The 14,581-nt window shown below is 41.0% G+C and overlaps 1 protein-coding gene across 2 annotated transcripts in view; it reads left to right on the top strand.

The window, feature by feature from the left end:
• PCTP (phosphatidylcholine transfer protein) overlaps positions 1–14,581 on the top strand; it is a 32,984-nt gene that overhangs the window by 4,726 nt on the left and 13,677 nt on the right. The window contains exon 2 of one of the 2 annotated variants that reach the window (XM_060646473.3): positions 12,780–12,894. In XM_060646473.3, the coding sequence (XP_060502456.1) occupies positions 12,780–12,894 (115 nt within the window). Of the gene's footprint in view, positions 1–12,776; positions 12,895–14,581 lie in introns of both variants that reach the window. The other variant, XM_060646472.3, reaches the window with a different exon arrangement.

Here is a 14,581-nt window from a genome sequence, read left to right as displayed (position 1 = left end):
TTGAACTCACAAACCACGAGATCATGCCCTGAGTTGAAGTTGGAAGCTTAATCGACTGAGCCACCCAGGTGCCCCATAGATGGTCACTTTTGATATACAGTATTTTGATACTTTTTCATTTTCTCTTTTTTTATTAAATCACAGGTTTTTGACTTTGAAAGTTTCTTTGAAACCATTCTGTTCAATGCCATCATCTTTTTCATTCACTTCTTTTTTTCTACTTCCTTTGCCTGCTGTTTCCTTCCTCTCTTCTCTTTTTTCCTCCCCAGGTTGTAATGTCAATAACTTACCATTACATAGTGATTTAATTTACAAAATGCTGTCACGTGTAAGTTTCCTTTATCCCTGTAAACAAATCTGGAAGATAGGTAGGGACAGACCTATTTTCCTATTTTACAGATGGAAATAATACCCAGTTGTTAAGTGAGCCACACAGGACCTAATTACTAGTAACTAGACATGAACCTGCCTACTTTGATAAGCTTAGCACCAAATATACAGCTTGCTTCAAGGCAAGAATTACTTTCTCTTTCTGGAGGATAAGCAAAACTAGCCCCGAACTGCCACATGGTATCATGGGAAGAACATGGGTTTTGGAGGCAGACAATCCTGGGTTAAGATCTCCATTCTGCCCACTGTCATTCATTTTTTTTTCATTTGGAGAAGATTCATCAAAGTGCCTCCCATGTGCTATTGCCCTCACAGGCACTGGGGATAAACAATGAATGGGAAGATGTGCCACTGTTCCAATGAATGAGTTCTTGAACAATGAACAACATTCACTGATGAGAATAAACCCATAGCATGTAATGATACATTGGGTGAAAAATGCTATGAAGACAGTAAAGTGGGGTAAAGGGATAGAGAGATGGTATCACAGTGGTGGCCAGGGATGATGTGATGTGTTTTAGATGAGGGAATCTGGAGAACCCTTCTGCCGAGGTAACATTTGAGTGGGGACAGAAATGAAGCGAGAGATTGCATCATGCAAATATCTGGAGGAGAAATGTACCAGAGAGTGTTTTTCAAAGCGCAAGCACATTAGGATCACCCTGGGAGCTATTAAGACATGACCAAGCCCTACTCTAGAATCCCGGAATTAATTGATCTGGGTTGTGGCCTGGGTAGTCCTTTGAAAAACTCCCCTTTCATTACAGGGGTTGATCATTCTGTTGTCTCTACTTTTGTGTATGTTTGAAATGCTTCATAATCTGGTTTGTTGTTGTTTTTGTTTTCAATGTTAAAACTTCCCAGGAGATTCAAATGGACTTGCTGGGTTTTAAATCACTGTAGTAGGGGGAACACTGAGTGCTAAGTCCCTGAGTCAGGCGAAGCTTGCCTTGTTTTCCAGGAAGAGCCAAAAGGATACAGGACTGGGGTGAATCTATGGTTGGAGAGTAGCCAGGGGCCAGGCCCCACTTACTAGCTGGGTGATGTTATTCAGTTATCTTTTCATTTTGAAATCCCAGCTTCCTCATTTTCAAAACAAGGATAATATTTACCTTTCAGAATTACTGACCTCTCAACAGTCATCAAATGAAATGGTATATGGCACAATGGTATTTCTTTTTTTTCTTCTTTTTGTGTTTTATTTCTAACCAGTTGCCAAGTGATGCTGAAGCTACCAGTCCAGGGACTATACCCTGAGTACCACCAATGTATGGGGACCATCTAGAATGGTGCTGGGGGGTGGAGAGTCCTAGAGAAGCAGTGAGTGGAAACTGAAAGGTAAGAGGGAGAAAGAAGAATATCTTAAGACAAAAGCAACACCATTTGAAGACTCACTCTCCTGATTTTTAAGTTAGTGGCCACCTGGGGGAGTGAATGTTGACTTCTGAGCTGTGCCAAGAAGTCTCCCTGGTAGAGAAGGGCCACAGGTCACTTACAAAAGCGTTCCCAGTGATCTGCAGTCAGGTCTCCTTGGAGCTCTGGGCCACATCATCATGCCAGTTGACACTGTGACATGCCTACAGAGAGTGTGAAATCAGCAGGCAGAGCTTTGCACCCTCAATTTAGACCAAGTAAGTAGTGGTCTGAGCTGATGGGGTTAATGGCTTGACTTCTTAACATTTTTAAATCTGAATGTCTGGCGCTGTGAGAAGGGACTGCCTGCAGTGTGCCTTTGTCCTTTAATGGGCCTTCTAATCAAGAAGTTTGCTCAGGAGCTGACAGCTCTTTTCCAGGGACTGTTCTTTTCTATGCTGTGTACCTACTAAAATACAAAAAGCCTGGCATTCCTAGGAAAATGGTGTTTAGCCAGGCTGGGCTAAGGGACAGTTTGGCCTTTAGGTGGGAAGCACAGATTTAACTCCCACAAGAACAGGTTTACTTCAATGGCTGAGAAGTTTCCACTAGCACCCCACAGGTGAGATCATCATCATCAGGAGTGTCTTCACTTCCAGATTACAGGACTGTTCTGCCCCCTTCTCTCACCCTTTGACCTCTCTGCTAAGGGAGGAGTAGCTACCGGCATGAGTGACCTAATGATTATTGGACCTGGGACACTTATGGAGCCACATTTTACCAGTGGGCAGGGCCACCATGTTTGAATGCAGAGCACCCATGTGTGGCATTCTTCTACCTGCCACAGACTGAGGCCAGCTCTTGTGCTCTCTTGCTCATGCTCTCTCTCTCCCTCTGTGTGTGTGTCTCTCTCTCCCTTTTTCCATATTCCTGAGCAAGCAGCTGGATGGATATATCAGAGCCTCAGGTCTTCCCCTCCTCACCTCTCTCTCCTGATGAGCATGTGGTGTGAGACTGTGTGAGAATGCTGGTCCCAAGGTTTAAATTGAGGGGACTGAGAGGAGAGGGCTGAACAGGACCTCCCACTCCTGTCTTGGTATAAGCCAGGCTTCATACCCTCACCCTGTCTTTCACCAAATTCCTCCATGGGGATCACAGGAGGTGACTATTAATAAAGCAAAACTCTGATTTTCATTGGGCCTTCAGGACTCTGAGAGCAGAAGTGACTTGTCAGCAAAGATTTGGACATTCTGGATCCCTGGACACAATACCATACCAGTTGAACCAGGGGCTGAATTGGAGCAGTGTCAAGTGGAATATGGTTCTTGCTGGGTCTTCCAACCTGCTGTTGACATCAGAGTCACCACCTATGGGTGGAAGGAGAATTCTAGTGGGCCCTTCAGTGGGAATAGTTTGTTACTTCACAAGCTCACAGTCCCTGGACATAATTTTGTGAGGCTATTTTATCCATCAGGGAAATTATGTAAATGAATGTATTCATGTAAGAAAGGGAGCATCCATGCAAATACGAACCTTTGAATTTTAGTCTGGGACTTTTAATGTGTTTTGTTTTTTAGGGGGAGAGAGAGAGAGAGAGAGAGAGAGAGAGAGAGAGAGGGAAAGAAAATATGAATGAGCCAGGGAGAGAGGCAGAGGGGGAGACAGAGACAGAATCCTAAGCAGGCTGCATACTCAGTGCAGAGACCCATGCTGGGCTTGATCCCACGACCCTGGGATAATGACCTGAGAGGTGAAATCAAGAGGTGCCCCTTTAATGTGTTTTTACGACCCAGAAAAGCTTAGATGGGGTGCCTGGGTGGCTCAATCGGTTAAGTGTCTGGCTTTGGCTCAGGTTATGATCTCACAGTTTGTGAGTTTGAGCCCCACATTGGGCTCTCCGCTCTCACTGCAGAGCTTGCTTCGGATCTTGTCTCTCTCTCTGTCCCTTCCCAGCTCTCTCTCTCTCCCTCTCTGTCAAAAGTAAATAAACACTAAAAAATTAACAAAAAAAAAAAAAGACCCAGAAAAATTTAGAGATAGACTTAACCACCTTATTTTGCCATTTAGTTTAGGATAGATACCTCTCCATAGCTACCTTTGGGTGAATGAAAACTCCAAAATATTTGTTCATGTGCTCGTTCAAGCAGTCTTTAGGACCTGTTGTGTGCCTGGCATATGCTAAATCCCGGTGATACCTGATGAATAAGACAAAGTTCATACCTTCAAGAAGCTTTAAGACAATAAAACAAGCACTTTATATATTATATAGATCTGAGTTTCTGACCTTTATCATTTTTTTTTTTCTCTCTTGGAACATCTTCTTTTAACATTTCTTCCAGAGTAGGTCTGCTGCTGAATTCCTGCAGTTTTTATTTGTTTGAAAAACTTTTTATTTCTCCTTCACTTATTTATTTTGAGAGAGAACAAGGGTGAGCAGGAGAGGGGCAGAGAGAGAGGGAGAGAGAGAATCAGAGCATTGTCAGCACAGAGCCCAACGTGGGGCTCAATCTAGTGAACCAAGAGATCATGACCTGAGCTGAAATCAAGAGTATGTCGCTTAACTGACTAAGCCACTCAGGAGCCCCTCTCCTTCACTTTTGAAGGACAGTTTCACTGCATACAGCATTCTAGGTTGGTGGATTTTCTCTTTTAATACACTATGTATTTTATTCCACTCTTGTTTTACATGGATGGTTTCTGACAAGATGTCTGGTGTAATCTGCATCTATGTTCCTCTATAGGTCAAGATTTTCTTTTTCTTTTCTGAATTTAAATAGGATATATTTTGCTACCTAATTTGGATGTAAATTAAAAATAAATTAATTAAAAAAATAAATAAATAGGGTATATTTAAGGTGTTTTTTTTTTTGTATTTGTCCCGTATGGCGTGCTCAAGATGGGCAGATTTACTTTGAAGGGTGGTCTGAGCCTGCACAGTAAACACCCATGTGATTCAAAATAAAACGTAAATATGACTACGACACAAAGTTTCCTCTCTTACATGTGTAATTGCACTACGACTCATTGGCAGTTCAGAGTTTTCCGGAGTTGTATGTTTTGGAAGTGGTGGTAGCAATGGTCTCGAGCAGGGATCACCAGACTTTTCCTCTAAAGGGCCAGCGAGTAAATATTGGAGGCTTTGTGGGCCAAGAGGCAAAATGGAAGATATTATGTAGGTGCTTTTATAACCACCTAGAAATGCAGAAACAATCCTTAGCTTGTGGACTGTTCAAAAATAACCAACAGGACAGATTTGGCATCACCTGACTAAAGTATGTTTCTGACACCTGATTGCTCGGTCATTTTAGGATTTATGAGCCTGAGACTCTAGCTGGGTTCTCAGATTCCTCATCTGTAAAGTGGAAATAATTCCTGTTCTGCCAAATTTGTATGGGGATCCAATGAGAAGATACATTTTGAAACACACAGTAAATTAAATGGTTTTTGTTGTGAGCCATAGCTAAGTGTATATGTCCTACCCAATATACTCCCCAGAGGCCTGGTTTATACCTGTTGTCCTGGTGATATTTTTACCACATCCCTTTCACTCTCAAAAGTATGCTGGTTGGAATGATAAATAATACGGTCATCCTCGCTATAACTATATGCACTTCAACAGCTTTCTTATTTATCCAATGGTATGTTTGGAGAGGTCAGTGACAATCCAGAGGCAGTATCACAGACCATGACCTCAGCTGTCCGATCACTGGCTGCAAGGCCAGGTTCTACGGTCATTATTTGAGTGACTTTAGGTGAGTTTCACAGACTTTTTTTTTTTTTTTTTTACAGCTCTAATGAGGTATCATTTGTATACCATAAAATTTACTCAGTTTAAGTGTACAGTTCAATGAATTTTAGTAAATTTATGGAGTTATGCAGCCTTCATCACAGTCTAATTTTAGAACATTTGTGATATCCCCAAAAGACACTTCTTGTGGTTGTTATCATTCCCAGTCTAGACAGCCACCAATCTGCTTCCTGTCTCTGTAGACTTGCCTTTTCCAGAAATTTCTCCGAACTCCTTTAGCCTCAGTTTCCTTGTCTGAAAAATGGGTTTCCCAATGAGCCACACTTCATATTATCATTGTGTGGATTAAGTGAGATAATCCGATATCAGTCCAGTGTCCGGTATTCAATAAGCACTCAGTGAATGTTAGCCATCATTATTATCTTACCTAGCTATGTGCAATCCTTAGGGATTAAACCTGCCATGTTTTCGTAGAGAGATCTAAAATATTAAATCAGATTTACTCAACTGCCTTTTTTTTTTTTTAAATGTTTTTATTTGTTTTTCAAGGGGAGAGAGAGACAGAGCATGAGTGGGGGAGGAACAGAGAGAGAGGGAGACACAGAAGCTGAAGCAGGATACAGGCTCTGAGCTGTCAGCACAGAGCCCAATGCGGGGCTTGAACCCACGAACTGTGAGATCATGACCTGAGCCGAAGTCAGACGCTTAACTGACTGAGCCACCCAGGCGCCCCACAACTGCCTTTTTTTTAATCTTGATACACCCTTCCAAGTGGCAGCTGTAGCTTGATTCCTGTCATTAGAATTGATGCTCCTTGGTGAAAAATGCTTACTTTTCTTAACTTCAGAGCCTGTTTACTTGCCACAGAGTGGCTGGAGTTGGTCAGCTTCCACAGTCATAGTTGAGATCTTGTCCCCTCCTGCGGAATGGGAATGAGCTCTTCTTTGAGAGGTTAAGAAAATTCAGCACACACTCAGAGGTGCATTTTCAGGATTAGACAAATGTGATTTATCAAGACTGTCTCCCAGTCAGTGAGGTCAATGCAGATGAACATCATGATTTACAGAGACAGGGTGACACCTTTCTGGATCAGGTGGGGGAGAGGTAAAGGAGGTCTAACAGATTAGTCCTCTGAGGGAGCTGCAAATGTCAAATGCAAACATTGTGACATTTTGGCATTTCTCATATGTAAACACATGAGCTCTTACAGAATTTATCCTGCTCAGGACAAATAAGTGTGCTGTTGGCAGTAGTGTTTCTCAAAATATGTTAACCTTATAAATGCAGTTGAAAATAAAATGTCCAGTTCTTTTGTGCATTTGAATCAGCACTGCTAAGAAATACAACAATCTGATGTTTAGACAAGTGCCCCAGAATAACAGAGTATCTTAAAAATTACTGATTAGTGAGATCAGTAGCAAATTGCCAAACCCTGTCCCCACACCTCCACCATTTCTTCATTTATAAAGTGGAGATAATAATATGCTTACCTCATAGGATTATTTTATGTATTAATCACCAAGCACAGTGCCTGGCTTCATACTCCATAGATGTTAGTTTCTCTAAAAAATGTGCATTATGTTACAGTTCTGAATCCTCAATTATTTAATATGGAAAAGGGGATCATTGTACCCACCTTATGAATGACAATGACATCTAATATGTGCTAAGTACTTATGTGTGAGGCACAATGGTAAGAATTTTAGATGGATTAGCTCACAATCCTCATAATCATCCCCTTAAGTACAAATTCATTAGACCCACTTTGCAGCTGAGGAAAGCAAGGCTAGTGGGTAGAAGAGCTTTGACCCTACTGGGTTGTGACTCTGAGCCCATGCGGTAACCACCATGGGGTATTTTCTGGTTTTTGAGATGACTCTGGAATAATACACGTAAAGATAGCAAAGCACTAGTCCGTTGAAAGTTCTATTATTCATCCTTTCCCATTCCTGCCTATCTCCTGCTCTGGATCTGAATCTCTACAGAAGAGGCATCTAAAAAATATTCCTCTGGCTGCTTGGAGGCCTGTTAGACAAACACCAGGCTTAAGGCCTCAGGGGAGCATCTCAGTGGGCGGTCCATTCTGGGTGGTCCAGGGAAGGAGCAAGAGCACTGGCTTGGGGACCAGAAGGAACAGGTTCCCGTCCAGCCTTTGCAACCAACAGCTTCATCAGTGGGACCCTTGGCAAGTCACTGACCTCTTTTACGTAAAGGTCTAAGGCCCCTTCTGGCTCTAAGATGCTATGTGATGGGTCTTCTTTATCTTAATCATTAGATTGTGGTTTGGAACAATGGTTTGAAGGAAATGTGCAGACAGTAGGGCTAAACAGGAGACACTGAAGGAAGTAGAAGGGCCCATGTCACCTTCTTTCTGGCTGTCCCAAGTACTAGCTGTGGGACTCAAGCAAGTAATTTAGCCTGCCTGAGATAATTTCTTCACATAAAGATGGAGATAACACTAAAATCCCCATCTCTATCACAGAACTCTGTTAAAGATTACATGAGGTAATGAATATAAAACTGAAAACTGAACAATTACTAGTATTAGTAAAATAATTTATAGCAGGTCAAAGTGACCAGAAAACTTCAAATACAGAATGCATGGCTATTGCATGACTACTGACATCACCAGGGGGAAGTATGTTCCAAGCTCAAAAGCCAAGAATATGTGTATGCCCGATTTCTTCCCAGGGCCAAGGATACAGTAAGTCCTAGCAAGTTTATAATTTTATAATAAAATTTGTTAATTTTTTGTAATTATACTTTTTTCTGACCTAGTGGAAGGAGGTGGCACTTTCTATAACAGTGTGTGGAGTTTCAGATATGCAAAATTAAATATACTTACTGTTGATTAACACTGGCCATGATCTCTTCCCTCTCTTCCTTGACAATGCATTGTAGCAATGCTTATGTACTTCTGTACTGTTTTAATGGATTTATACATCATAGTTTCTCCTTGTAAATGCATCTAAGTCTTATCAGCACTATTCTGGCCGTCTGCTTTTCTACTTTAGAGTAATAATGCCAAGTAAAAACAAACCTGGACTCACAAGGAGAGACTTTTATCCAAAAGGATTATTGCAAAGTGGGGAGAGAGATTATTGTAATAGGGAGAACGCTTTGACCATAAGATCTGTGAATGTCTCAAGAATGAGGCAAAAAGAGTTTTTCTTTTATAGAGATGAGTAAACAATGTGAGAAACCAGTGTGAGGAAGTGAGATAAAAGATGGCATGCCTGGATAGTAGATCAGAGAATATTTTGCCCTGAGGCTAATCTGTTCTCAGGAGGGGCTGTATGCTGGCTCAGCCTGAGGGTGGGCCAACATTTAGGGGAAGAATGAGAGAAACTTAACCAGTCTGGTTCACAAGCATTTTGTTCTGAGCGGATCAGTGGGGACAAGCAGTTCAGCTAATCATTTATGAGGCAATGCAAGGGAATTCAGAGCGTCTGTGTCTGGCCTTGTCACAGGTAAACAAGGGCAGCATCTGGGAGTCTTATCTAAGTCCTATGGGGAATGATGGTTCTTTGCAACAAGCTCTTTTCTGGAACACAAAGGAGAGGGGAGTTTTCTTAACCTTCACTGTTCCCCCAAATCACAGGACTCCTGTAAAATTCATTTTTGGAAAGGATCATTTTTATCAATTAAGGTTGCTTTTAGCTGCAAGTAACAGGAAACTGTACAAACAGTGACTCAAAGAGGGGTTTATTTTTCTCATTTAACAAGTAGAGCAGGGGTCAGTAGTTGATGACACTGGTTTAGCTGATCAATGATGCCAGTAAAACAATGAGTCTTTTTAGTCTTCCTCCTCATGTTTGGTACCTCTTCATTACAAAATAGCTGCTGTAGCTCCAAATAGCCATAGTCAAACCAGTGTAGGAGACCGGCAAAGTCATTAGTTGTGTACATTGCCACAGAGGTTCTCTTAGCAAGAAAGAAGGCACTCTGTGCTACGGTAAATCTTCTGTTTCTTCTGGTCACTGTATTCTACACAAGGTATTTACTGATTCTCTACCACCGAATAATTTTTTTTCAATTTTATTCATACATGGAGAATTAGAAAAATATACACCAAGTTTTACAGCATGATAAATAAATGGAGACATTCTTACAAATGATTTTCTGGAGGAGCTTCAGGAAAGCCAAGAATCTCTTGAGTAAACTTATTTGGAATCATTTATTGAATCATCTACTGAATCTTACACATAATGCAGAAAGTTTATATTTCTAATTTTAAGGAGATCTTACACATCAGTAATAAAAACTTTGCCCAAATCAAGCCAAGCTTTATTCCCTTTCCTATCTAACTATTTGCACAAACAATGGTACCCAATCCTGATGAGATGTTCCTGTGCTATTGGCAAGAGTATACATTGGTATAAATTCTTAAAGCCTTATAAAAAGCATGAAGAACCTTAAACTTATAAAAAAGCATAGAGAACCTTTACTAAAATCTATCTCTAAGGAAGAATGAAAAAAATTAGAATTATGGACCAAGTTGGTTCATCTGAAATAATAATTATTCCAGCAATATTTATATTTGTAAAGATATTAGAAACGAAGGACTGAATGAGAATAATTAAATTAGGTCTGATCTCTCCATAGAGAATACAAGTTGTTTAAACCATATTATTCCGATTTTGTAACATATAGAAGTATTTATGTACTTAAAAGAAATAATGTCAAATATTACCAATAGATCTTTGTGGATTATGGGGTTACATGTCATTTATATTTTCCTTATTCAGTTTTTTGCATTTTCCAATTTTCCTATAATGAATATTATTTCTACAGTTATAAAAAATTCACTTTATTTTTTAAAGTAAAATCGTGTGTATGTTTGCAGAGATCCTTGTCAGAAAGAAATAATAGGTGAAAAGGTGCCTTGATCCAAGAATTTTGGTGGGCTGTTTGTTACTTGAAAAGAACATTTTATTGATAGACGAGGGAAGTGTTACCAAGCATTTTGTTCCTCTGGAGTCCTGGCATTTCTCAGTTCTGCCACGAAGGGAGTGTTTAAAGGAAGTTGTAACAATAGTTCGTTCTTCTGTATTCAAGTAAATCACATCGTTTTATTTTTCTCTTTCTAAGAGGGCTTTCTGTTTTTCTTTTCTGTGATATGTATAGGACTGAGGTCACTAAGGACAGTAACTAAATTCAGAAGGGGAAGGGAACCAGTGTAAGGAAACAGTTTGTCTTAATTTATCCAGATAACCAAAGTTAACTCATTTAAGCTGAGATCATTATCTCAATGCATAATTATCCCTTTTGCTCAGTATGTACAGAAAATGGGGCCCCAGCATTCCGGAACAGGGAACTGTCTCTCTTCCAGAGATGATTAATAAATGTATGAGTATGTATAAACCCTCACTATCTTCCCATCTGTGTGAGGGGAGGGCACAGGAGGGAGAAGGAGGTGTTTCTCCTGATGTTTGTCTTTTGGGGTATACAAACTAGCAGATCTAAATACCTCGCGTGCTGTGCTCACAGCATGTGAGGTGTTTAAATCTGCTAGTTTGTCATTTGCTGGTTGGAAACCTTTGGTATAAAGTCACATACTTTTAGAGCTGGAAGAACTTTATGAATTCCATTTCAATTGCATCTTCCATTCTTACCAGTTAATTTAACAGATAGATGAGATTCTTAAACTAGTATATGTTTTGCCCTGGGTTATGCCCCCTGAGCCAGGAAGCCCTTGTAGCCTCAAGATCTCTAGAAAGCTTCACCATGTTTACCTCTTGACTTCACATGTTCGATTAGCCAATAACATTGCTTTAGCACATGGAAGAATGTGTCATTCTAAAAGCATCGTTTTTGTTTTATTTGTTTGCTTTTGCATGGAACTTAATCTAAAAGCCTTTGGTTTAATCTTAACAGTAAAGCCTTTAGGCAAGAGGAGGGTCAGGAATTGTTAGTTGCCATTGTAGGGAAAGTGAAATGCATAACATGGCCAACTCTAGCCCCAGAACCCTCACAGAGGAGGATATGGTCTCGCATGAAGGAAAAAAAAAAGGCCGGAGGTGGGGGGGGGGGGGGGGGGGGCGGGGAGAACTCTCATCCTTTGGAATCTAGAAATGGTCTCTCTCTCTCTCTTTTTTTTATAAAGAGGACTAATGTGATTTGAAGCTGATGTTTTATACACAAGTTCTTTACATAAAAAGGAAGTTGTTGACAGATTCTTTCTTGGCATTGATAAAAACAATGTGTTAGGTTTCATTATGCCCCATGGATATCTAAAATAGTAACCTGTCCCCTGAGCATTAGCTGCCTATATGACACTCCCACTTGGATGTTTAATAAGCATCTTAAACTCAAAAGTAGAATTCTTGATATCCCCATAGCTCACATATCACCTCTTCCCAAGTGTTCTCTATCTTAGAGCATGGATCTCTCATTTACCTAGTTCAAGCAGAGGTTCTAAGTAATTCTTTACTTTCTCTTCTCCACAGGCAATCTGTCAGCACTTCTTGCTAACGTTACTTCTAAATATAACCCTAAATCAGTGACTTCTCTCAATCACTGTTGTCACCTCCTTGTTTAAATCACCATCATCTCTTATCTGCAGAACCATTATCTGAAGACCATTGCACTGGTCTTCAAACCATCTCCTTGCTCCCTTATGATCTGTTTTCTACCAAGCATCAAGGATCATCTTTTTATTTAGTGTTCCTCTGTTTAAAGTCACTCATTGGTTTTCCTTAGTAATTAGAACAAAATCTTTATCCCATCACCCTGGTTTACAAAGCCCTGTGGAGTCTGGACACCACTGTCTCTCTGACCTCAGCTCCTACCACCTCTCCAATCCACAGTTCTCTGGATCTTATGACTTCCTGTTTTTTGAGCATGAACGTTCATAAATGTGAAGGTCTTCCCTATACCAGGAATGGGTTTTACTTATCTTCCCATGGCTGGTTCCTTCTAATATTTAGAATAAGATGTTCTGATAAAGGTTATCCCTCATAGAGGTCTTTCCTTATTACTTGATTACATAGGACACCCCTTGCCCCCAAAACAGGCACCACTGATGACATAACTTTCCTTATATACAATTCAAATTACCTAGATAGCATTTATAGCCACCGCCACCACCACCACCAATGTCTACAATAAATGTATGATCCACTAGAGCAGGGGCCTCATCTGCTTTTTCATTATTGTGTTACCAAGACCACAGAGGAGGTACCTCAATAATTGGTGTTGTATGAACATCTGCTTTTCATATGCTGTGTCATCCGGCTGTCTATTTGGAAATCAATAGATTGTTTTGCCTGTTCTGTTTTTACAGCAGACTGGACTTTATGAGTATAAAGTCTTTGGTGTTCTGGACGACTGCCCTCCGGCTTTACTTGCAGATGTCTACATGGACTTAGACTACAGAAAACAGTGGGACCAATATGTTAAAGGTGAATAACGTCTATTATTAAGAAAAAAAAATCTAGAAAGTAGAATCTATTGTTACTTATTCCAGCTAGTAGAAAGCAACAGGTTCAATTTCTACTATGTTATGTTTTATTTTTAATTTTGGCATGAAAGTCTTAAGTGTTGGGCTGAAACGTGATTCCTTTGTGATTCCTTTGTGATTCCTTGCATTCCCTTAGCTGCTACTCTCCAGTTTGCTCTGGGGGCTCCTTTGTTCTCACTGTAAGTTCAACATCATCTCACATATCTAGGTAGTCACAGGCAGCTTCTTGGAGGAGGTGGTGTCCGAGCTTTGTTTTGGAAGTTGAATCAAAGTTTTATCAACAAGAAGAATGCATATAGGTGAGAGGGTGAGAAGGTGAGGGGATGGGAGGCTTGAGGCCATCTGAGGCCCAGGGAACAGCATGAATAAAGGGAGGAAGGCATGAAACAGCATGGTATGTTCAAAAACTGTGAGCAGTTTGGTTTTATTGTGTTATTGGGGTAGCAGAATGTAGAGCTAAGGGAGGAGGAAGGTCCAGAGCTCCAAGGCTCCAGTTCTTAGATTTTGCCCTGAAAGTCAAGGAGGAGGGGAAGGGTGATGCCCTGAAGGAGAATGCCACCTGTGAAAGGCATTAAATAGGGGTTCCTCCTGTCACTTAAAGGTGGGAGTGGCCTCTGCCAAATCAGTCACAGTGGAAGAGAACTGCAGAACTAGCCAAGGTGCACGTAAACTCTGAAAGACCTTTGCTATAGTCAGGACTTTTGGTTGCAAGCAACAAAAAGTTAACAAATGCCAGTGTAAGAAATGGAAAAGAGTTTATTGGTTTCATGGCATTGAAAAGTCCAGGGGTATCTGACTTCTAGGACAGCTGCATCTAATGCTTAAATAACTTCTCCATCTCGACTCAGTTTTCTTCTGAGTTGACCTAATTCTCAGGCAGATTCTTATGTCATGGCAAAGATGGCCACCAGAAGATCCAGGCTTATAGTCTAACCATATAAATAATAACCCCACAGGAACAGGAAGGAGCATTCCACTTTCCTGCTCACGGCAGCCAGAGCCCCACAATTTGCTCTCATGGCCTCCTGTGGATGTTTGTCATGTTGTGGTCTCCTAGTGTTTTCCAGTACCCTTTCTATCTAGGAAGAACTGTGATACTTGTCCATTCAAGGGAGAAGCCAGATGTTCTCTGTCCCAGTCTCCTCAGGGATGTAATATAGATGTTGCCAGTAAGACACACATGCAGCTTCAATGTGAGAGAGAACTGCAGCGTCCAAAATCAATTTTCTGGTGATGGTCAGGGCTAAGGTGTCTGACACTGGGAGAAACAGTTGCAGAGCCTCTGATGTTTGGTACTTGGCATCAGCCATTCACACTATGGTGTCTAGTCCAGTAGCAGCAGTAGTTTGGCTTCTCTGGAACAATCCTGAGGTTCTAAGCCCAGCTCTGGTCCTTCTACATATTCTGTGAGCTACCTGAGGGCCTTTACTAAACCACAAGGTAAGACCCTGGCCAGATGCACCATCCCCGAATGAATCACTATGGCCACATCTTGCTCATTTTCCCAGCCCTGAAATTAATGCTGAGTCAGTCCTGTTTAAACCGCATAGTCAAGGAGGGGAAGGGTGAAGGAGAATGGAGATCACTGGTTCAAGAAGGGGGAGGTGATGCTGAGTATGCAAAGGTCA

Source organism: Panthera onca, chromosome E1 (genome assembly GCF_046562875.1).
Source record: "Panthera onca isolate mPanOnc1 chromosome E1, mPanOnc1 haplotype 2, whole genome shotgun sequence".
Classification (NCBI taxonomy): Eukaryota; Metazoa; Chordata; class Mammalia; order Carnivora; family Felidae; genus Panthera; species Panthera onca.
The sequence above is the reverse complement of the archived record's forward strand: the minus strand, read 5'-3'. Positions and strand labels throughout refer to the sequence as shown.